This window comes from Mercurialis annua, linkage group LG1-X, assembly GCF_937616625.2.
Source record: "Mercurialis annua linkage group LG1-X, ddMerAnnu1.2, whole genome shotgun sequence".
In the NCBI taxonomy this organism is placed as follows: Eukaryota; Viridiplantae; Streptophyta; class Magnoliopsida; order Malpighiales; family Euphorbiaceae; genus Mercurialis; species Mercurialis annua.
Window position 1 is genome coordinate 71,941,918 of NC_065570.1, and position 22,141 is coordinate 71,964,058.

Sequence of the window (22,141 nt, forward strand, 5' to 3'; positions counted from 1 at the left end):
ATGAATTATATCAAATACGCTTGCAAAGTCAAATAATGATTTCAAATAACTAACTATTCTCTAAATTTAGTCTAATACAGAGACATTATATTTATTTACAATAATAATAAAATAATAAATTTTTTAAAAATAGATTTAAACTACTAGTTTACTTAGGTTTTAATAAAAAAAAAATGTAAAAGTTCAACTTATGAAGTCAATATACCTCTAAAACAATTATTAATTCTAAAAAATCACTCTTAACCACAAAAGGCAAGAGATTACTAACCTTTTATTACTAGACAAGAGATTACAAATTATGTTACTTACATTACATCATTTTGTTATATAGAGTATTAATACAAACAGATAAACTTCAGAATTTAAAAATAGAAGTTACAAAATTCAAGATATATATTCAAGATGGAATTTGAATACTAGTATATGATTATTTTATAACTGAAATATCCACCTTTAAACATTAGGGTAAAACTCATGGGAAAATGATAGCTAACTTTGGTAGATAGAGTATTTTTTTTTCCCAAGTAGATAGAGTATATCTTTTTTTTACCACACAGATAGAGTACGACTCTTAAAATCTCGGTTTGTTAGTTGTTAGTTATGGAAGTATAATTTTTTAATGCACTTAAAAATGTTTTAACCATTTAGACTAGACCCGCGCTGGCGATAGAATAATATTGATTTGGGTAAAAATGATCCATTAAGAGGCGCTCTAAATAGTTTGAGCACATGCAAGTGTAGCAGTGGAGAAGACTGGAGATCTATTTTTCTCTTCTTTTCACGTACCGACCAAACTCTACCCCTACGCTGACTGCTTCAATTGATCTAAAAGGAGCTTGAGTTTAATCTATAAATATACGCATTTAACGTATTTTATGCTCCCCATTTATGGGCACCTAATGGTCCCTATCTGGGGCTCTTTCGTCCTCTTAATTAACTTCCATTAGGGCATGAGCCGTTGACTCTTCCCATGAGCAGAAGTATCATCACAAATTTAGTTACACAATTTGAATTTGTTGTCTCTACTTAAGCAATCGAGAAAGATATCAAAATAGTCCACCTTTTGGCTTATAAATTTGAAAAATTATTTTAGTCTATAATACTCGTCACTTTAAAAAATTTAAAAAATTTATTATTGTTTTTCCAAATTTATCTCTATCAATAAATAATTTAGTAATAAAAAAATTAAAAATACAAGTAAAACATAAAAATAATACCCTCCTGTTCCGTTTAAAAAGGGACGGATGAGTTTTGCACCAAAATTAATAAAATAAGACAACATTTATTTTATCATGTCTACCGCCATTAACTAGTGTAATCTCACCAAATAATAGAATAAATATATTGTAAATTAAATTGCATTTCATGCATATTAAATAACTAAGGGATGAAAATGAAAGTTCAATGGCATATAAAACAAGATATAGCCTTCTTAAATGAGACATATAAAAATGAGATATGTCCATTCTTAAACGGGACGGAGAGAGTAGCAATTAAAATGGATAATTTAATAAAATATATACATAGATCAAGACATATATATTTATTGCCATTTTAATTTATGTGAAATGATCAAATACGGACAAATATTATGAACGGGAGGGAGTAATTATAATTTATGCCAAATCGAATATATTTTAAATCTTATTCAATCATTTTTAATTTTTTTTATAATGTCTCAATAGAATAAAATTAAATGGATATTAAATTTAAGTTAAAATAGACTAAAAATGTTAATATGACATGCATATTGTAAATCTTTATAAACGATCATGGATAATGTGTCAAACTATTAGAAAACTGCATGTTAGCAACGGATTTTTCGTCACTAAATGGGTGAAATCCGTCGGTAAATCAGTTTTCTATCGATAAAAGGCTGAAATCCGTTTCTAAATCAGAGTTTGTCCGTCGGTAATTCGTTGTTTTCTAGTAGACTAATTATAATTACAGTTAAATGGCATAAATGAAAATTGCTCTCGTTAGTATATACAACTTCAAAAGATTAGCCAGATTTACAATAGCATCCATTTTTTCCCGACATAATTAGTATAAGATGGACATGAAAAGAAGCAAGCCTAGTGCATGTTACTATAATATGGCCAATTGAATTTAATACTTTGAACTTGGACGCAAAGCATATATGCTTTTTAGCCATTAGAGGCATTTTACTGATTTAATAGTAAAAACAGAGTCGGCTTCTGTTTTGATTCTATTCACTCTAAATTCTCTGGAATATCCAGCAGTAAGTCGCAAAAGATCTTCAACCTATAAGTACAACAGTCATACAAAAATCAAAGAATTCAACTTCAAATCATTGTAAATGAAAATGACATACTAAAAGATATTTATTCACCGGTTTTTCTTTTTATCAAAGTTCTTTAAAATTAGTTAGATTTTTTTAAAATAATGTGTCACTTGACTTCTCTTTTATTTATATTACAGCAAGTATAAATATAAATTTTGAATGTTTCAAAAACATATTGAAAAAAATTGGATGACTTAACATAAAATAAAATGTCTATACTAATATAAACACTTTGAAAAACTCAATCGAATCACAAAACACACCAAGAAATTAAATTCTTAAAAATTTCAATTCATTAGGATTTAGAAATCAGGCACAAAAACACATCACTAACACACTAAAAAAAAGCTCTCCTCCTTTAAAAATACATTATATATATGTGGCCTAAATGCTCTTTCTGTTTTTTTTTTAATTGTCTATTTAATCAAATATATTTGTCTCTAATTATTTTATTCTTTTAGAATTTTAATGTGATTTTAGCTATTATATTATAAATTTATCTCTTCTTAATAAATGACTTTATGAGGTAATTTGCAAACGCATTTATTAGTTAATATGGATATATTAATATTTATTTTTATAATGTAAGACAAAACACTCACTATATAATTTTTTGGTTAAATGGACAATTAAAAAAATCGAGAGATTAAAAGTTTTGCTTAATAAAAGTGGAAGATGGATGTTTATTTTTTTAAAAAAAATATTAGCTTCTTTATCCATAATTTTTTTTTGTATAACAGCCTCAGTTATGTAACTTGACACAATCAATTATTGAGGAAACTATCAGAAATACTTATTAATAAACAAATGTTATCGACCTTACCCACATTCGATAAAAAGAGCATGAAACTGTTAAAAAACGACTACCAGTCTACTAATAGTAATACGCATTTCACTCCTCTATACTATATATCATCTCCCCTCTCTGTTTCTCTCCTTTCCTTTCACTCTCTTCTTATTTTGTCTGACCAAATTTCAAACTAGATGAAGATCCAGTGCGACGTTTGTAGTAAAGACGAGGCATCCGTCTACTGCACCGCCGACGAGGCAGCTCTGTGCGACACCTGCGACCACCGCGTCCATCACGCTAATAAGCTCGCCTCTAAACACCACCGTTTCTCTCTTATTCATCCTTCCGCTAAATCCTTCCCTCTTTGCGATATATGCCAGGTAAATTAATTAATGTTTCAATCCCCTTTCTTGATTAAGAACAGTCTTAATTTATTAATTTGGTATAGGAGAAGCGGGCTTTCTTGTTTTGTCAACAAGATAGAGCGATTCTTTGCAGAGACTGTGATGCTCCCATTCATAAAGCAAACGAGCATACCCAAAAACATAACAGGTTTCTTCTTACCGGAGCTAAACTCTCCGCCACCGCCGCCGCCTATATGCCGATAACTTCCTCCAGCAGTAATCATGTTCTTGATTCCAAGTCTCAGCAGCCACCTTCAACTGCTAAAACCCCATCTTCAAACTCGGCAGTTATCAAGAACTTACCGCCGATCAATACAGCGGCGAACAAGGGGCAGGATAATCTGGTCATAAGCGAAGGATTTGGTAATTCATCAGTTAGCAGTATATCAGAATACTTGATGGAGACACTTCCTGGATGGCACGTTGAGGATTTTCTTGATTTCCCTTCTACTCCTTGCGCTTTCAATAAGGTTTCGAAATATATATTTGGTTTCTTTATTGTTTATTGCATTTTCTTTAATTGGTTTATCTTCCACACTTTCTTGGATCTCATCTTTTTTAATTGGTATTCGTTTCTTGATTATAGTTTGATAATAATGAGATATTACAATTTGGTGGAGACGATAGTGGAGCTAGCATGAGCCCATTCGGCTCGGAAAATATGGGAATTTGGGTTCCTCGAGGGCATCCAATTCAAGAAATGGGTGGTCAGATTGGTATGAAAGCAACAAAAGAAACTGCAAGTGATAAAGCTAACAACAGATCAAGATGGAGTGATGATGCATTTACTGTTCCTCAGATAAGTCCTCAGTGCAAGAGATCTAGGTCATTCTGGTAGTACCAATACATGTTCTATGAGTTTAATTAATTGTTAGTTACCAAGAACAAAGCCTTATGCTTTGTAATTTTGATGTGGTCCTAAATCTTTTAGTATCTGTTTTTCTTCTTTTAATATGATTTCAGTGTTTTGTTTCTTGTTTTATTTGCTTGTGCCTCGTAAGCACTGACATGTTTTTGTAAATATGAATAAACTGATTTGAGTTTATCTTTTCCTTTTATGTTTTATATTTTCATGGCAAAATCATAATAATTTTCAGTCGGGATTTAACTTCTAGTTCATATGTGATATTTCGACAGTCCGGACTTAACTTTCATCTAATTCTAAATTCACTATAAATTTATCTCTATATGCACCATATTAGGGATTCATAAACTGCCTCTGTTTTTCTACTTCTTACGAGCATTAGAGAAATTGGAAATTATAAGTAGGGGCAATATAAAACCTCGATTCTAAATTAAAATTGAATTATTGTATCTCTTTAAGCGAACATATTAAACTATAAATTTTAATCAAAATCGATTTAACTAAATTAGTTAATGTATAAAAATAATGTTAAAAATTATTAAGTAGTATAAAATATTAAATGAATTCGATTAACCGGATTTTTACAACTCTCATCCTACTAAACTAATTGTTTTTAGCTAATCAACCTAAACTATTCTAGCTAAACGAATTAACTAGGGGCATCAGTGCTGTTTGTGTGGTATGGAACAATAAATGTATGATTAAGCAAGCAATGATCTGAAAGTTCAGGGGCATTTCTTCTCCAAGAGCAGAAAAAAGCATTGCTATAAATAAGAGAATGTTTGAGTTGGTTGAAAGAATACTCAAATATTATATTGTAATCAGATGTTTTAGAGGTCATCAAGGACATTAGATTACCGCTTCAAGCTAAAACAAATTTACTTATCGATGATTGTTCCATTTTAGCCAAGTAATTATGTAATTTATATTTTAAATTTGTTGGATGATCTGCGAGCATTGCAGCCCACTCTTTTATGAAGATATCTCGTTCTTTGCCAGATATATAAGATTGGTTTCATAATTTCTTAACATTTCTAATGTATGTAATCACATTTGGTTTAACTAAATACAATTTCTACCTTGTTATAAAAAAAATATTAAGTACTAAAACTTAAATAAAAATAAACTAGAAGTATACATACAGCCAATTGTGAAGTATTGAGATTGAGAATATAGAGAAACCCAGAAAATGAGGAGTGCATTATGAAAGATGAGATAAGGAAAGATAGCTAGGTATGGAGCAATAGTGATGCCATGTTTGATGCACAAGTTCCTTGGTGGGGACAGCCCATCAATTTGTCAAATCTATTTAACTTCATCCCCAGCAATTATTTCACTGCCGCCCACTTATCTATTTATAGCTAATAATAGATTCTATTTTTAGAATATTAACATAACTTTTTAACTTTGTATTATGTTGATTAAATGTTGTGGAGAATTGAAGAGTATTGAAATGATTAGCACGATGCAGTTTAGAGGTGGAGGTTTACTTTTATGGATGCTTTAGATTTATAATTTAACACCCATCTACATCCAAGAGACTAATTATTAGCTACTTAAAAATAAGTTAACCATTCATGTATATAAATTTGTGCCTGCTGGATCAAATAGATCTAATTTGAACAATAAGAATCAAATAAAGTGTATTTTAAAAAAATCATATCAAATAGATATAAGCTGAAATAAAGAATAATAATATTTTACATATGTATAGATGAAATTGGACCCAATTGATTCTAACACATAAACTTGTGGACTATATTTTCAAAATTATAGTTGTATCATATTGAAATGATGGATGAATATGATGCATTAGAGAATGTAGGGGGTTTAAGTACCAAATGTGGACAGTGTTGTCTAGGAATGAAGCTCCCAATTCAGCAAGGAAGACAGATAGGAAGTAGATGTAGTAGGGTTAGGGTACGAGCAGTCCCATAATTAGGATGGGACGAGGTGGTACGGTAGTTCTTTTCGGTTTTAAAAATTTTAAAATCAATGAGTGAATAATTATTTTAAAAATGAATGAATAATTATATTTTAAAAATCTTATAACCAACATGTCGTTTGGTATAATTTTTTTTTGAAAAGTCAAACAATACGTGGTTCGATCTAAAAAAAGTAGCCGAACGAACCTTGATTTTAAATTTTCCGAGACCGGTAAGGGCTGAATAATTATTTTAAAAGGGATTAAAGAATTTTATAAAAGAAAATTGAGTCAATTAAAAAAGTCAAATAACATATCATTTGATCTAAAAAAAAAATAATCCAACAATGTATGGTTGGGCTTATAAATCCCCCTATGATACTGTTTAAGATATCGATCGTTCGACTTCACTTCAACACTTTATGCTGACATTGGTTTATTATCACCGCTCACTGCTGCTTTGTTTTTGTTTTTTTAATTTCTAACTTTCAGTGCCTCATGGGAACTTCAATCCTAATAACATAGTTTGTCTACGTTCGCACTACCTCATTCTAGATTGAAAATCTCAGTCAGAAGCAAGTTTCTCCTTATTTAAATTGGTTTTCTCAGCTATTTTTGTCTACTTCAAGACATGTTCTAATTGAGAATTTAAAAATTTAATATAAAAATTATGAGAATATATAAGCTCAAAAAATTTACCAACGTTCAACTTTTTCTTTTCTGGATAAAATCCATCCACCTATAAAAGCGATGAGTTGTTATATTATTTTGTTATTTTAAAATTATTTTTATAAGCTCATTAATTGTATATTCAATTCAAGCGGTAAGGTCTTAAATTATGAATTTCACATTCTGTAAATGTAAAATCCGTAAAATTTGCTAGAATCTATAAATTTTAAAACTCTCAATTTAAAAAGTTTCCAAATGTATATAATACAATCCGTAGTCAGTGCTCTTATAGTACGGTGGTAATAGCCACATGCATCTTGGTAAGAGATCTCATGTTCCAGTCTCACTCCCCCCTCTCTAATTATAAAAAAAAAATCCATATAAAATATGTAATTGAATTTAAGTGTTTATACTCAGAATTAGTAGTTTATATTTTGCAGTTGAATAGTTGACACATATTATTTGAGCTAATGTCTTAAAAAATTCCGACCTTTCATCCCCTTTTCAATCCTATCCTGACGTTGTAAATCAGTTAATTTTATCATATTTTATATTTTTTCATTACAATTGTACTCTAAAATATAAAATTGACATTTTTTTAAATGGTAAAAGTTTAAAAAAAATCTTTAAATCAATTTCTTTTCAATAAATTAACTTTTTATATTAAATTGATCATTTTTAAAGAATTTTTATGAACTTTTGTCAAATAAAGGTCAATTTTATATTTTAGTGTACAATTGAAATGAAAAAATATAAAATAGGGTAAAATTGATAAATTCAATGTCAGAATAGGACTGGAAAGGGGATAAAAGTTCCGAATTTTTTAACCAATTAAGTCTATTATTTATTATTTGGTACATATCTAAAAGTATATAAGTATTCTCTCTCAAAAATAATAGACAAGTATAAACAGTATTGTAAAAGGAATTTTTTTCAAAAAAGTGGGGAAAAAAGATGATAATCTTGATAAAGATGGATGAGCCTTGAACGGTTGAACCAACAAACTTGGAACTGGGAAGTGATGTTTCCAAATTAAGTATTGAGTGCCATTCTTCCCATGCTTTTGCATTTAACCTCATTTTCAAATGTTTTTACGTTGACTCTCGGTTACATGTGTATCATATGAACCATTTAGCTTAAAGTCTTACAACTTTGACATTAATATTAAAATTACTAGTAGTAGATGAGTTGTTGGAAGCATTTGTGCATGGATTGTTAAAAAAATCCGTATTAAGTGAGAAGTTTCAGTAGTGGATGTGGAATCTAGCTTCTCTGAAGATTTACTCAGGTGGTCGGACTCCGCCTCAAAAGGGTGGTTAGTCTCTACCGGAGATTTTCTCGTCATCAAAATATAATACCATTATCCGAAATAATCAAATTCATTGATATTCTTCTAAACATATCATTATTTGTATAAAGGGAAGTAAAGAGGAATAGAAAGGTGAAATTTATCATGTTTGCAATTGTTTAAAATTTAAAATAAAATTTTTATTTATTGTAAGAAACCTATCTGATTCAAATGAAAATCTAAAACACCTTTATATTAAAAAAAAAGTGGAATTCATCATATACAATATTCATGGCATTATATATACTATATCATAATTTTATTACAGTAAATTTCACATATATATGAAATATAAATATGAAATTTACTTTATATCTAATAAAACTTATCCTCAAATTTTTATATTTTTATTTTTTATATTATCTCATTTTTCTTTCAGAAAATTATTTGAAAAGAATATTTAATAAGTGGAGAAATTCAGGTAGACTCAGCCTACCACGTTATCTATGTACTAAATCTATCACATTATGACACGTCATTAAAATAATGGCACTATCCTAATATTACTATTCAAAAGTGTAAAATAGTAATAACCAAAATTACGATCACTATTCTAATAACATGTCATAATGTAATAAGTTAGTCCACGGATGACGTGGTAAACCGAATCAACTTAAAAGTTTCTCTTAATAGGTGTATATATTATGCAAAACATGGTGTACAATATAAAGCATGGAAGGAATTTTCATGAATGTTTGAAGATCAACCCTTATGAAAATGGATGTTTCAACAGGCATGTCATAAATACCTCTGTAGCGTATGGTTAACTTATGAGATTATCGAATCCTGGCAGTTGAGAATTTTTATTTTAGTCAGTGAATTCAGCATCAGTAGTGCCAAAACCCAACTCTTAGTCCCAGCCTTAGCCCATCGAAACATCAACTTTTGACAAAAAAAAAAAAACTAAAAAAATGTGAATATATCCTTAACTCTTACATTAAAAAAATTTCAATTATGCTTTTAATGAAACCATATTAATGATTTTTATGCCTCCATTTTTAAAATTTTGAGGATATATTCTAATAAATCTTTTTTTTAAAATCAATTGTTTCTCGAGATAATATATTATCTTCAAAATACAAAATTGTAATATTTTTGGCAATTCTTTCACTAACAAAAATGTTTCACCTTTTATTTGTGTTTTGACTATTCATCCGCTAAGCCAATTTCTTTATGATCGAATTATATGCATGATATCAAAAAAAGGTCGAGTTTGATATAGTGATTGATACACAGTTGAAATTTTTGTAAAAATAGAGAGTAATAAAATTAGTTCAGCTCATAGAACCCATCTTTTTCTCTAATAAGAAAAAATGAACATAGTAACTTACTATAAATATTGTAAGGATCCATAATCCATATAGCATAAAAGGTCAAACGTGGAATACAATTGAGCAACAAGTTAACTGAAACTCTTGCTAAGACTAAGAGTTACCATCAAAACAATGAACACATCAAATCAAAGCACACACAACTCCTAAATGAGAGTGCAAAAAATGAACCAAATCCCCAAGAAATTTTATAAAGAAGGGGCAACTGTTTCATAATTAATCATCAAATGAGATATTGTGGATTAATTTGGTGTTAGAAGGGAAGAGGAAGCATTGATTAGCAATTCAAGAACGTCGACAATGAGCCTTACACATATGTCTGCAATCATAAAAACATTTTCCTCCGCAGTGAAGCGGACAATCCAATCTCATCCATTTGCACCTTCCATTTCCCATGCATTCTGCGTACTCTCCAATCTTATATTCTTCCTTGTCTCTCCCCCCACCACCTCTACCACCACCACCACCACCTCCTCCTTTTCCATTCCCTCTGCCACATCCCCATTTATAAAAACCACCACCACCTCCTCCCCATCCCCATCCACCTCCACCACCTCCACCCCCACCCCCACCTCCACCACCCCATCCCCATCCAAACCTTCCTCCACCCCCACCACCTCCTCCACCTCCTCCGCCGCCGCCGCCTCCTCGATATCTTTTCTTGTTGAGCACAACTTTAGTGTAATTAGAAGTGTTGTTAAGATGACCTATTAGTCCTTGTACATTACTATTATTATCTTGAGCTACAGAAGTGGCATTAAGTTGAGCAGTAGTGCCATTTCTGACATCATCTCCTCTAATGTCAACTACTGCCATTGACAGAAACAGCAGAAACCATAAGCTTCTTGTCATAACTACTGCCTCCATCTCCATACGCACTTACAGTGGCTGTGTGGTGCTTTATATATAAATAAATAATCCTTTGCCAACTAGATTTTGGACCCCAACATATGATCTAAAGTTTGAAGTAAACCAATAACAAACCTCTCTTGCAAAAAGGAAAAAAAAAAAGCATTCCTTAAAGCACACTTTTGTCCCCACAAGCTACTCTGCCGAACGCACCCACTAATTTTGCTGGCCGAGGGATATGTTAGTTGATATTCATATGACTTCAATATTGTTCAGCCATAACTACTATTTATTGCAGATTAAGTTACTGTTTTAAAATTAGATAAAGAGATTAATTTTGTTTGCAATTACTTGTGAACCCAGTTCAACACGTAGAATAATACGGAGTTTGTAAATTTTTAACAATGTGGGTTGCTATTTGGTTGTGTTTTGCTTGGAATTAACGTTTTGAGAGTGAAGTGTGAGCAGGAAGATGCAGAGCGTAGGGATGGTGGGAGTAGTTTGATTTTACCTGCATGCTGTATATGATGTTCCTTGCAAATGTATTCAAATTGATTCCTTATATGTTGGTCTCATCATATGCTTCCAATATATCCTAATATTTTGAAAAGACCTAATGATTATTTGAATCCAAAACTTTCTCTTCACTATCAATTACAACCAAACTTTTTAATTTTTATTATTATACCCCAACCTTTTATGTTTGCTGCAATTATATCTCAATTTCTGTTTGAATTTAAATTGATGCGCATGACAAGACAAGACAATTAACTGCCTAGATGGACTGTGTTATTAGAAAAAACATATCCTGTAACCATTTTTCTTACCTATTCCAGCCAAATTATTCACTTGAAAAAAAAAAACAATGTTTATCTATTAAAACCTGTTAGTTTCTATTTTTGGCAGGTCTAATATAGTCCAACTACGCCCTACATGTATGCCACGTAAGTTAATTTCAAATCGAAATTAAATACAATTGCAACAAACTTACAAGTTGGATATAATTATAAAATTTAGGGAAAAGGGTCATTTATGCCCTTAACGTTTGACTCGAGGATCAAGTAAGCTCTTAACGTCCGGAAAGGTTCAAATATGCCCCTAACGTCTTAAAAAATGAACAAACAGGCCCTCCAATTTTGACAAACAAGCCCCTACCGTCTCATTTATAAGTCAAAATAGGGGCATAAATGACCCTTTTCCCTAAAATTTAAAGTTTTATTGTAATTGATAATGAATGAAAAGATTTGAATCTTCTTTTTTTATAATAATAATCATTTAAACAAACCAGCACACTAATGTATAATCTTCTTTTTATGAAAAGGTGTATTGACAAATAGATTTGACCTCTCATGTTCATTAGAACTTCAGATGATCCTAATATATATATATCCGAAACAGGAACATGCTATTGCTGATTGCAGATGATTATTTCTGTTGCAGACATATTCTTGTGTTCGAAAACAAAAACAAAAAACAATTTTCCTACTACATAATAGAGATCAAAACATCAAAACATTGAATGTAGTAAGTCAGTGTTTAATTAATTCTTATTAGCTCTACCAAAAGGCATTTAGAAATAGAAAAAGGGAAAAAAGAAGCTGCACTATTGCAGCTTTTTGCTAGTTATCAAAAATGACAAGCCTCTGTATGATATTTCTTCCTCTCAGATTGATAGAAATAAGATGGCCAGTGGTATGCAGAGATATAAAGTGACAAAAAGGACTTAATTCAATAAACTTGAGAACTAAGTTCCAGAGGTTTTATCTACCTGGACTTTGGCTTGCGCGTTCTTGAAATCAGGGTAATAATTGTCCGGCTCAAGTTGATCTAAAATATCTTTTGTCTTGCTAACATATGAAGAGTGACCTTCAATAAATTGAGTCACATCAACCTGCACGGCCGACGACAATCAGAATTGGATTAGTCGATTAATCTAGTAATTAGATAAAGCAGTTTCTTGTAAACAAACTGAAAAAATTCACTTACATTCTCAATTCCAGGAATATCAACAGGTTGAATTCCTGCTAATCCTTGGGAAAGTAAACTGCACACACAAAAACTTGTAAATCCCCTTAGAATTGATGAAGAATTTAAGGTCCAAAAGCCGAGCTATATTTATTATAAGACCAAAATTATACACTGCCATGGATGATCCTTATGTAAAATGAAGATTGTGAATCACCCTACCAAACTTGCTTCTTTCAGATTTGTTTTCGTAGCACAGTATCAATTGCATTGAATGTTCTGATGGATTTTAAATTTCTTAAATTCCTCTATGCAAGCCAATGGTATGAATTATGAAATTGCACGTACTTGGCACGGAAAGCGATCCCAAGTATCCAATCATTTGTAGAATAGGCATTGATAAATCTACCAGCCACCATCTGCCAAAGAATAACAGTTAATAATAGATCTTTACAACTAAAAATAAGCAGAGAGATGTTTTCAACAAAATTGTTAATAGTACCTTCCTGGCATCCTCCCATTTTTCGTTGTTTATTGAAACTGGTGCTCCGAGAAGAACAACTCTTTCCACAATTCCAGCTAGAACAATGGATTTGAAGTTCTTACCAGTGGTCAATATAATCCATCAAGAACAAATAATGAAACAGGTTAAAAATCTAACCATTTTCTCCTCCAGATTCAGCCAAACTCTGGAGACATTTGAAAATTACACGAGCCCCAAGTGAGTACCCTATGAGTGTTACAGGTCTGAAACATGCAAAAGAATGTCAAACAACTAATTCAAACCACATATAATGCAACAGTTTTTTTATTCATTTTAGTTACAGATGATTAAAATACCTGTTCCCATGTAACCCCTTCAGCAACACCTCAGCAAGCAGCTTTCCAGCTTTATCAGATCTGAAAATACAAATGGATTTGAGAAGGAGAGAGAAGTTAGATGTGCAAAAATTGCAGGCCTAAGTAGAACATTCAGATGCAAGTACAATCATTTCAAAAGACCATATTGCACAATATGGAATAAAAACTGGAAAACATAATGTTTAGGACAATGAAAGTTGCTAATCTACACAAATCAGGATGTTGCAACTAAAATTTGTCACAGTAATTAGTCTATAATACAAACCTGTCTATTGCAATCGCCCATTTGCTGTCTATAACATCAGTTGCAGTCAGTAGTGCAGCAGGAAAAGCCAGAGCAGTTAAGAGACTGCTTAGTACAGTCAACATGGCACCTTGTGTCATCAGCTGCACTGCAATTTCTGAAACAGACGCAACAGATTCCATCAGAAAAATGGCTACTTTCGATTACAGAAAAATGATAATCACAAAATTTACTTGAAGCAAGCCAATCCTGTATCGCAGTGCTCAATGCAGTTAAATTGTTAGACTCCCACCTTAGGGCATACCTACATATATTGTGCAATTATGTCAATGGACAATTCAAACTTGTAGATCACTGATTATGACAACAAATGTAGTGTAAACAGTTATGAAAGAATTAAAGGATAATTCATAGATCATTGTTAGCCCGACAATAAGCTTCAAGGGTCCTTATTATAAATGAATCTTTCATCATTCATCTTTCATCTACCATTCTATCAAGTCAAATGAAAAAGTTACGAAATGACTGGTGTGCTAGTTCGATTGTATATCTTGCTTTTCTTTTAAGTTCAATACAGTTCCATTTATCAGAAGAACAACTGTTTTAGTTACTAGCAGCATTTAAGTATCATTTTAAGTTTTCAAATTTTCACAGAAATGCGCCATGTAGATGGCTACAGAAATAAGGTAGAGAGAGAAGCAGAATTCCGTTGTAGATTAATGGAAATGAACAAGAAACCAAGTTAGCATACTGTTTCACATTGTAGACAGAAAGAGAAACTCAAGGTACCATGAAAAGCAGGTTATTCAACCTCTCTAAACAATTGGACAATTACTCGAGAATTGAGAATATGAGTGTTCAATTCCATTCTAAAGGCACTAATTTTTGCAACTTTACCTCTCCAAGTTATTGTTACAATCTTCCCATGGTGCCATAAAATCTTCTTCCATAAAGATAAGTCCAGAGATCAAGATTGCAACTGCTAGCCGCTGTCAAGGAAAACAGTCAAAACAAATATCAAATTCATTGAATATTTAGAAAATCTTCCATAAATAAAGACCTTGAACATATAATTGAACATGTAAGTGTGAAAACTGCTATAGTAGAGCTTCCCCTCTATTTCCGTCTAAAGAGCTATGTGAATCAATAAAATGGATAGTATAACTCACGCCTCCGGAAGGATTTTCTCCAATTTGGTTAAATTCAAACTCTTCTAGACCGCCAATTCTTCTTGCCATTTTACTCCCTGTAAGGCCAGCTCCAGCAGCTAGAAGACAAAATGTGCAAAGCAATCATAAACTATACTAACTGATATTCATAAACTTTAGTACAGAAACTATATTAGCATTAAAAAATGAATAGAAGACCCTGGCACTTTACCTCCAAATGATGCAGCAACAGCAACAGAACCAGCAAAAGATCCTGTAGCACTAGCTGCTGCAGCAAATCCACCAGCTCCAACCACAGGGATTATACTGCCAAGTGCAGGAGCCATTGCACCCAATCCCCCTGCAATTGCTGGAGCAGCAAGGGCTGCAAAGGTGCATATATATTTGTAATGGGATTCCAAAAAATAATTAAAGAAGAAGAAATAAATAATTCAAATTCAATACCGCCGGTAAGGGCCATCACAGCTCCTCCAGTTAAAGCAGCTGCAGTAACTACGCCTCCACGCTTCACCTTATCCAAAGTGCTTTCTGCAATTACAGTTTTATCTTCCTTACCGCTGTCCTTCTTCACTAAATCCATTAGAGAGAAAGCAGCCATTATTTCCATGGCTTCCTGCAAAAGGGGAATAGTCCAAGGACACAAAACATGGATCAGATAGTAAATATTTATGGACAATCGACAAGCAAGGTTTACAACAGTCATTAGGCTTCTTTTTTATTAAAGAGCTGCATCTAATCACATAAACAAATCAAGTCAAAACATTCTTGCGAGTAAATGGTGAAATTAAACAAACCATTTCAGTCCATTGAATGTTGAGCCATGTAGCCAACAATCGTAGAGCCACACGATGGCGAGCATCATAGCCCATTTTTAGCTGGAGGTCTTTTTTGTCGGCTTCATTATTGTCTACGATACAAGCAGAAAGAAGTTCATAAAGAACCGTTACTCTCCTATGGTAAGTGAGTAAGTTTCGCTCTTCCATAGCTTTATCAGAAGCTTCACTCTCTGTTAATTGATGGTTTTCTGCAGTCATACACAGATCAAATCCATCTCAATCCTAACAATATAATCAAGTGTATGTTTATTTGAACAGTTAAAAAATTCCTGATTCAAACCAGAGGCATCATTAGAAGAAACAGCATTGGTTCCCAAGCTAAGAGCAGTAGCATCAACAGCATTTGTTAAAGCAAGCTCCTTATCTGTTCTTTCTGCAGAACCCTCACTATCCTCTGACAGTAATTTCAAGAACTGTGATAACATTAGTGTTTGAATAATAATAATAAAAGAATGAAATATAAGCTTATCTAATTAATCAAATCACAGAAAAAAACAATGTCAAGCACCAAGAGATTTAAGCTTTTCCACAAAAAAAAACAAAAATTACCGCTGCAACATGATGCCTGACTTGCGAAGAAGAACCAGCAGTCTCCTTCAACCCATCCCAAGCTTGATCGTCAACGCCAAGCAAGCTGTACATACATTCTGATACAAATTAAGAACCCTAAAATTTCTTTTAATTGTTTTGAATGCACCAAAGCTATTTAGGTTGTTTGAATTTACCGGAGAACAGGCAAAAGCAAGCCTGATTTTTCATGGATCCAAAGGTGAGGATTGTCGGAGACGGAGATTTTATCAGCAAAGCTTATAACTCCTCCCATCGGCTCATCATTTAAAGACTGAAGAGAATTTGAAGGTCGCGTCTGGTGAATTTGAGAGTGGTGAAGTGCCAGTGAGAACAGAGCTGCCGCTGCGTACTTCTGAGTCGGAGTTAGGATCGACGTTTCCATTTTTTATTTTACTTTTAGAAATTGAAAGTTTACTACCTCATTTGTATAAAGGCATCTGAACTCTTTATTCTGGAATCTAAAATTTGAATGACTCTTTCAAAGCCTGAAACCTTTTACTTATTCAAAGTCGCATCATTTCCGCGGGAAAGAAACGGTATTTAGTCCCTCACAGGCAGCATACTAGGCTTTACATTTACTTTGCCTTTTTATTTTATTATTCTAAAAAAAACTTTTTTTTTCCTGCAAATATTACCATTATTATTCCCTAGCTCAGAAAAATGCAAAATGTCTAATTTTATCTTTTTATGTTTAATTCATTTGCACCTTACATCAGGGCAGCCTTATTTCGTACAAAAGCATTTGAGACAACAATCAATTCAGCACCCAATTACAGATCGGTATGGCTCGACTCTTAGAACCAATACCCGGGAATTTATACGCAGAGCCAATAAAAAAAGATTCTTAAAATAGTAATCTGTCAAATATGAGTGAACACACAAACCAGAAAAGTTGGCATATGATTATGATATGTAACACTACCAGGAGAGTATTTTCTCACAAAAGAAGCAATAGGTACTAAAAAGAAACATCACAATTTAATACAAAACCATAATCCAATTTCCATAATCGAATCCAAACATGACTAATTTCTGAAGCATCAGTACCTCCGGAATCCACGGTCCATAATTCTCCCCGACGGACACTCAAATGCCATATGGCCTCTGCCTCCGCAGTTATGGCAAATGATCATTGGTGGTGCCATTCCCATACAATCCCTGCTCATGTGACCTACCTGGTTGCAGGTCCGACAGACCACATCACGATAACCACTGTTCCTATTACCCCAACCACCCCTCTCTGAATGATTATCACCCTTCGGGCATTGCCTTGCAACATGCCCAGCTATGTTGCATATGTTGCACACAGGCTCATTCGAACAATCACGTGCTATGTGGCCTGTTCTCCTGCAGTTCTTACATGCTTTATCGTTTGAACATTGAGCAGCAAGATGCCCCGGCTTAAAGCAATTGTTGCATAACCTCAAGTCTGCAGTTGGCGTTTCAGAATTTGAGCAGTCTCTGGCACGATGCCCTGACTTTCCACATGAATGACAAATTCCTTCGTTAGGACAGTTGCTGGCCATATGCCCAGGTTCTCGACAGTTCCAACACCGCAATTGAGTGGTGCACTCCGATGCAATGTGCCTGAAAAACATAGGATGAACATAATTGTAATGCTTTCTCAATGCGTTGGAATAAAAGGCAACTAGGAAATAGGACATTTTAAAGGACCATTACCCAGGAAGAGCACAATTGTTGCACACAGATACATTGGGACATTCTCTTGCAAAATGACCAGGGCGTTTGCAGTTATTGCATAAGCTGCTTTGGCTGGAGCAATACAAAAAATACAAAAACATTAGGAAAAAAAAAAAGAATAAAAGAGTGTCTTTATAGTCTAAATACAACCGTAATTTCAGCTTTCTTGATTTGAAGAATATTAAATTTCCATGAAGTAGTTTCTTTAAACACATGGGAGTTCATTAACTTCCATCCATTTCAAAAAACATCCACCAGGAATTATAATCCATGAGAAGGTTCATGGCAACATGCATGCAAAAACACATCTTCAGACTATAAAACAATCAAGTTATCTGGGTACTGTTTAGAAAAGCTTAACACTATCCTAACCAAACGAGAAGAAAGCAAATTCACTGCCAGGACAAGAAGCAAAGATCATGGTCAGGGCATTCACAAAAAGCAACAAAAATATTGCAATGTATTAGCTCAGAACCTTTCTCCAAGATAAACAAGCAAAATCAATTATCAATATCCACAAGTTTCCTTCTTTAGTTTCTTGAAAATAATATTTCAGAAAAATGTGCGTACACCACAATAAACCACACACTCGATTACCAATTAGAGCAGTGCACTATATTTCATTTGCATCCCAAAAGATCATAATAGATCCCAAGATGACATCTTGGAGATCACTTCATATCATCTATCATTGATAACGTAAGAACATTGGCTGCTTGAGAAGCCTCTGTAATTACTAACGGGAAGTAAGAGTCATTTCAGACAACTGAATGACTTTGTCACAAGGAACAAGGGGACATTTACCGGAAACTTCAGTTAAAGATTTTCCAATATAAACAATAGAAGTCAAAAGTAATCCTTCAATGTGACCATGGTGGGTGCATATTCTAAAGGCATAAATTGGTAACAAACAAATTTTCACATCCATGGTAAGGATACCATAGACTGCTGTGATGTCATAAGATAGGCTGCAGCGATGTCATAAGGTAGGCTGCATCGATGCAACCCATAAGCAATCCCCAATAAGCCTTCTCATGGAAAAATTCACACAAGATGCTCATTGGGCATCTAGGTTATCACCAAAGTAAATGCACAGAGACAACACTTTCTAATGATGTACTTAGCTGCAAATATTTAAAGAAAACAAACCAAAAGATGTTAAGAACTCAATGAAGACCAAGTAACCTGAAACCACGATGTGTCTCTCTCCTATAAGGGGCATCACGATAAGAACTACGTCGAGATCGAATTCTGCGATCTCGAGGGCTCCTGCTCCTGCTCCGGCTCATACTCCTGCTCCTGCTAAGACTCCTGCTTCGTGAACTCATCTCCAGAACCTCCAAATTTACCTTTCAACAACCAGTGATCCACAAGACACACCAATACTCCACAGCTACTGCAGCTTTCCTGTCAACATATTCATTACACCTTATATTATCCCCATTGGCTCACCTCGTACTCCAACTATAACCTTCAAACATACACCAAATTCCAACATACGCAAAAACAATCCTTGTCCACAACCACCAGTCAAAGAAAACATCACTACATCCCAAACCATACCACGTAAACATACAAGACACATTTCTAAAATGCAGACGATGCATCAATGGAGAATTATGAAGCCCTTCAAAACAAGGAGTCGCAGTCAGTACCCCAGTTTAAGTTTCGGTGTTGGCAAGAAGGCTTATTTTAGTTTGTGAAAGATCCCAACAATGTAACAAGCCCTTCAACATGAGAAATGGCCTTTTCCAAAGCAAAATAGTTTCATAGAGGAACCAATTCAAGAATTGAAACACAACCTTAAACCCAGAAGTTCATGATATGAGCAGGTGTGTATCCATATGTGTTTTTCGAAGACTGAAAATATCTATTATATCAGGTTTCTCCGAACAAACCATCAAATGAAAAGTAGACATGTACACATGCAATAACCACACAACGCAAATCCTTTCTAATCAAACATAACTTCTCATCTTAGGTTAAAGTAACAAGCTACTAATAAGGATCCAAATTGGAAACTATTCAATGCAGTCATCTAAACGCACACAGGCCATAATAACAAGCTACTACTATTTCAAATTATATAAGGAAATTAGGAGCATCAATTCCAAGCAAGCATATAAAAACTGCAACGGCGGCACATCAATGTGAACCTAATTAAGGTCTGCATTATTAAATTAACAAAAAAAATTAGGAGCATCAATTACTGTGACCTCATCGCAACATTACCGAATCTGAAATAAATTAAATTGAAGAAGGAATCTGTTACTCAAGAAAACTGGAGACACTAAAAAGAGCAAAAAGATTACCAAGATATTATTCCTCGCAACATAAAAATAATGATTAATTAATGCATATACTATTCCATACAAATACAAAGAAAAAAAAAAGCATGTTCCAAAAAATAAAACAGTACCGTAGTCGTAAAAATGTGAGGGACAAAACAATAACAGCAAAGACTTACGATAATTGAATTGCGAATTCTAAAAGAACATAGAAAAAAATTAAGCCCCTAAAATCCGTCAAGTTTCATGTAAACTAACAGATGAGAAAAAAACCTAGGCAGCAGGAAAGATTTCCATATTGATGAAATGTAATTAAAGTAGAGTTGGATGTGGAACCAGTAAAATCAAGAAATTACATACCTAGTGAGTGGTCTCGTGAAGTGGAAGCTTTAGTCAGAGAGGAAGGAAATAGATTTGTGAATTGCTCCACTTGAAAGGAAAATGAGGCGTGTTTATAAGGTTTTGTTAACCGCGACTCGGTAAATCCAAATACACCACCAGTTTCTCTATTTTAGCTTCAAAAAAAAAACTCGATCTCAATTACATTATTTATGTATATAATTAAAACTTGTATTATGACTCACATCAATCCGTTGTAGTCTAGTTGGTCAGGATATTCGGCTCTCACCCGAAAGACCCGGGTTCAAGTCCCGGCAACGGAATACTTTTTTTTTTATCTTCATTTTCAAGCAATTTTTTTCCAACCCTTGTAAATTTGCTATTGGCAAAACCTTTTTTGAAACCCCTGAACTTAACCAGTTTTATTCAAAAAGCTCTTATGGTAAATTTATTTTCTTATAGGCCCTTAATTTACCCAATTTTTGATTATAACATCCTTAGTTGGATGGAAATCTGTAGGTGGCTTAAGTTTGTAGCATCTCTTCCGGTCAATTCAACTTATACTCAACTCTTCCTCTTTCTTTCTTTTATACACAATAAAACTATTTCTCTTTTTTTGTTTTAAATTTTGATATAAAAACATAAAAGAACTAATGTATTAGTAACTAGCCCACTAAAAATTATAAATATTCATTTTAAAAAAAGTCGTTTGTGAATAATTTTAACAAATTAAAGATCACACCGACATTGCTGTGTGTTTTGTTCACCACAATCAACTATAATATAATTCAAACCAACAAAAACAACTAAAATCATGCTCCTGTAATTAGCTTTTATTTTTCTTTTCAAATTTTATTAATAGTATACATAATTCTTCTTATATCGATAATGATAAACTTTCCATCATAATCAAAAAAATTCCCTACTTTCTTCAACGTAATAATGTTTACATCTGCAACGGCATGACAAAACTAGCAATGTCAATTGGAAAAAGTAACAACGATAAAAACATTGACAACAACCTTGACAACAACTTCCAAAAAAATCTTTCATTTTTGCCTCAAGCATAACCTTCTAAACCTATGGCTGTAAAACTTGCAAGTCCTCGCTTCCGCTACATCTCGCTGCTTCCTTGCAGCTAGAAGCGGCAAAATAACGAGAAAATAGTGAAGAATTGACATTCATGATGCAACATCCTTAATAACTTTTATACAATTGTTTTGAAAAAATATAAGGATCAAGTAAAAAAATAAAAACGCATATGGATGAATAAAGAATAAATAGAAAGTACAAAAACGTTATAATAGGCTTTGCCTTTTTATCGTCCTTTTTTATAAAGGGTTCGTTAGATGGTGGTTAAATAAGATGTTAAAAATCAGTTATTTATTGAAAAAATAACTGATTTTTTTTTCATAAGTGTATATTAATGCGAATCACATGGCGCAATTTAGCATAATTTGTTTGTTTCATGTCAAGTCATCATCAGATTTAATTTTTATTTTTATTGCGAATATCTTACAAATATAACTGTTTCAAATTCAATTTAATGAAACTTAACAATTTGAAAAAATACACAAATTTGACTACAAGTTATTGATTGAAAATAATTAACATAATTGTATAAAAAAGCTACAAGTTTGGACGTAGTCAATATTTTTTTAAAAGCTGAAGGGCAAAAATGAA

The 22,141-nt window shown here is 32.9% G+C and overlaps 3 protein-coding genes, 1 non-coding gene and 1 pseudogene across 4 annotated transcripts; 2 read left to right on the forward strand and 3 right to left on the reverse strand.

Annotated features, from left to right (window-relative positions):
* The first annotated feature begins 3,147 nt into the window (after positions 1-3,147).
* LOC126685794 (B-box zinc finger protein 21-like) lies at positions 3,148-4,544 on the forward strand. Its single transcript, XM_050379789.2, has 3 exons — positions 3,148-3,475; positions 3,544-3,969; positions 4,086-4,544. The coding sequence occupies exons 1-3, from the start codon at positions 3,290-3,292 to the stop codon at positions 4,335-4,337; spliced, it is 864 nt and encodes a 287-aa protein (XP_050235746.1). The 5' UTR covers positions 3,148-3,289; the 3' UTR covers positions 4,338-4,544.
* Positions 4,545-9,632: 5,088 nt separating this feature from the next.
* Positions 9,633-11,016, reverse strand: LOC126656311 (putative glycine-rich cell wall structural protein 1). The gene has a single exon (XM_050350851.2). It carries the CDS (start codon positions 10,507-10,509, stop codon positions 9,922-9,924), a length of 588 nt encoding a protein of 195 aa, XP_050206808.1. The 5' UTR covers positions 10,510-11,016; the 3' UTR covers positions 9,633-9,921.
* Positions 11,017-11,811: 795 nt separating this feature from the next.
* Positions 11,812-16,712, reverse strand: LOC126656294 (uncharacterized; annotated as a pseudogene).
* A 249-nt stretch (positions 16,713-16,961) lies between these two features.
* On the reverse strand, positions 16,962-20,602 carry LOC126656303 (zinc finger protein GIS2). The gene is made up of 4 exons (XM_050350840.1): positions 20,480-20,602; positions 19,017-19,238; positions 17,811-17,903; positions 16,962-17,717 (listed from the first exon to the last, which is right to left on the reverse strand). The coding sequence occupies exons 2-4, from the start codon at positions 19,157-19,159 to the stop codon at positions 17,171-17,173; spliced, it is 783 nt and encodes a 260-aa protein (XP_050206797.1). The 5' UTR covers positions 19,160-19,238; positions 20,480-20,602; the 3' UTR covers positions 16,962-17,170.
* A 106-nt stretch (positions 20,603-20,708) lies between these two features.
* TRNAE-CUC (transfer RNA glutamic acid (anticodon CUC)) lies at positions 20,709-20,781 on the forward strand. The gene has a single exon. It is a non-coding gene; the product is annotated as a tRNA-Glu (tRNA).
* Positions 20,782-22,141: the final 1,360 nt, after the last annotated feature.

Coding starts and splice junctions, on each gene's coding strand:
- LOC126685794 (XM_050379789.2), top strand. CDS start 3,290: ATGAAGATCCAGTGCGACGTTTGTAGTAAAGACGAGGCATCCGTCTAC. Junction 3,476..3,543: donor CTCTTTGCGATATATGCCAG/GTAAATTAATTA, acceptor AATTTGGTATAG/GAGAAGCGGGCTTTCTTGTT. Junction 3,970..4,085: donor CTCCTTGCGCTTTCAATAAG/GTTTCGAAATAT, acceptor TCTTGATTATAG/TTTGATAATAATGAGATATT.
- LOC126656311 (XM_050350851.2), bottom strand. CDS start 10,509: ATGGAGATGGAGGCAGTAGTTATGACAAGAAGCTTATGGTTTCTGCTG.
- LOC126656303 (XM_050350840.1), bottom strand. CDS start 19,159: ATGAGTTCACGAAGCAGGAGTCTTAGCAGGAGCAGGAGTATGAGCCGG. Junction 17,904..19,016: donor GAGACACATCGTGGTTTCAG/GTTACTTGGTCT, acceptor GTATTGCTCCAG/CCAAAGCAGCTTATGCAATA. Junction 17,718..17,810: donor AACAATTGTGCTCTTCCTGG/GTAATGGTCCTT, acceptor TATGTTTTTCAG/GCACATTGCATCGGAGTGCA.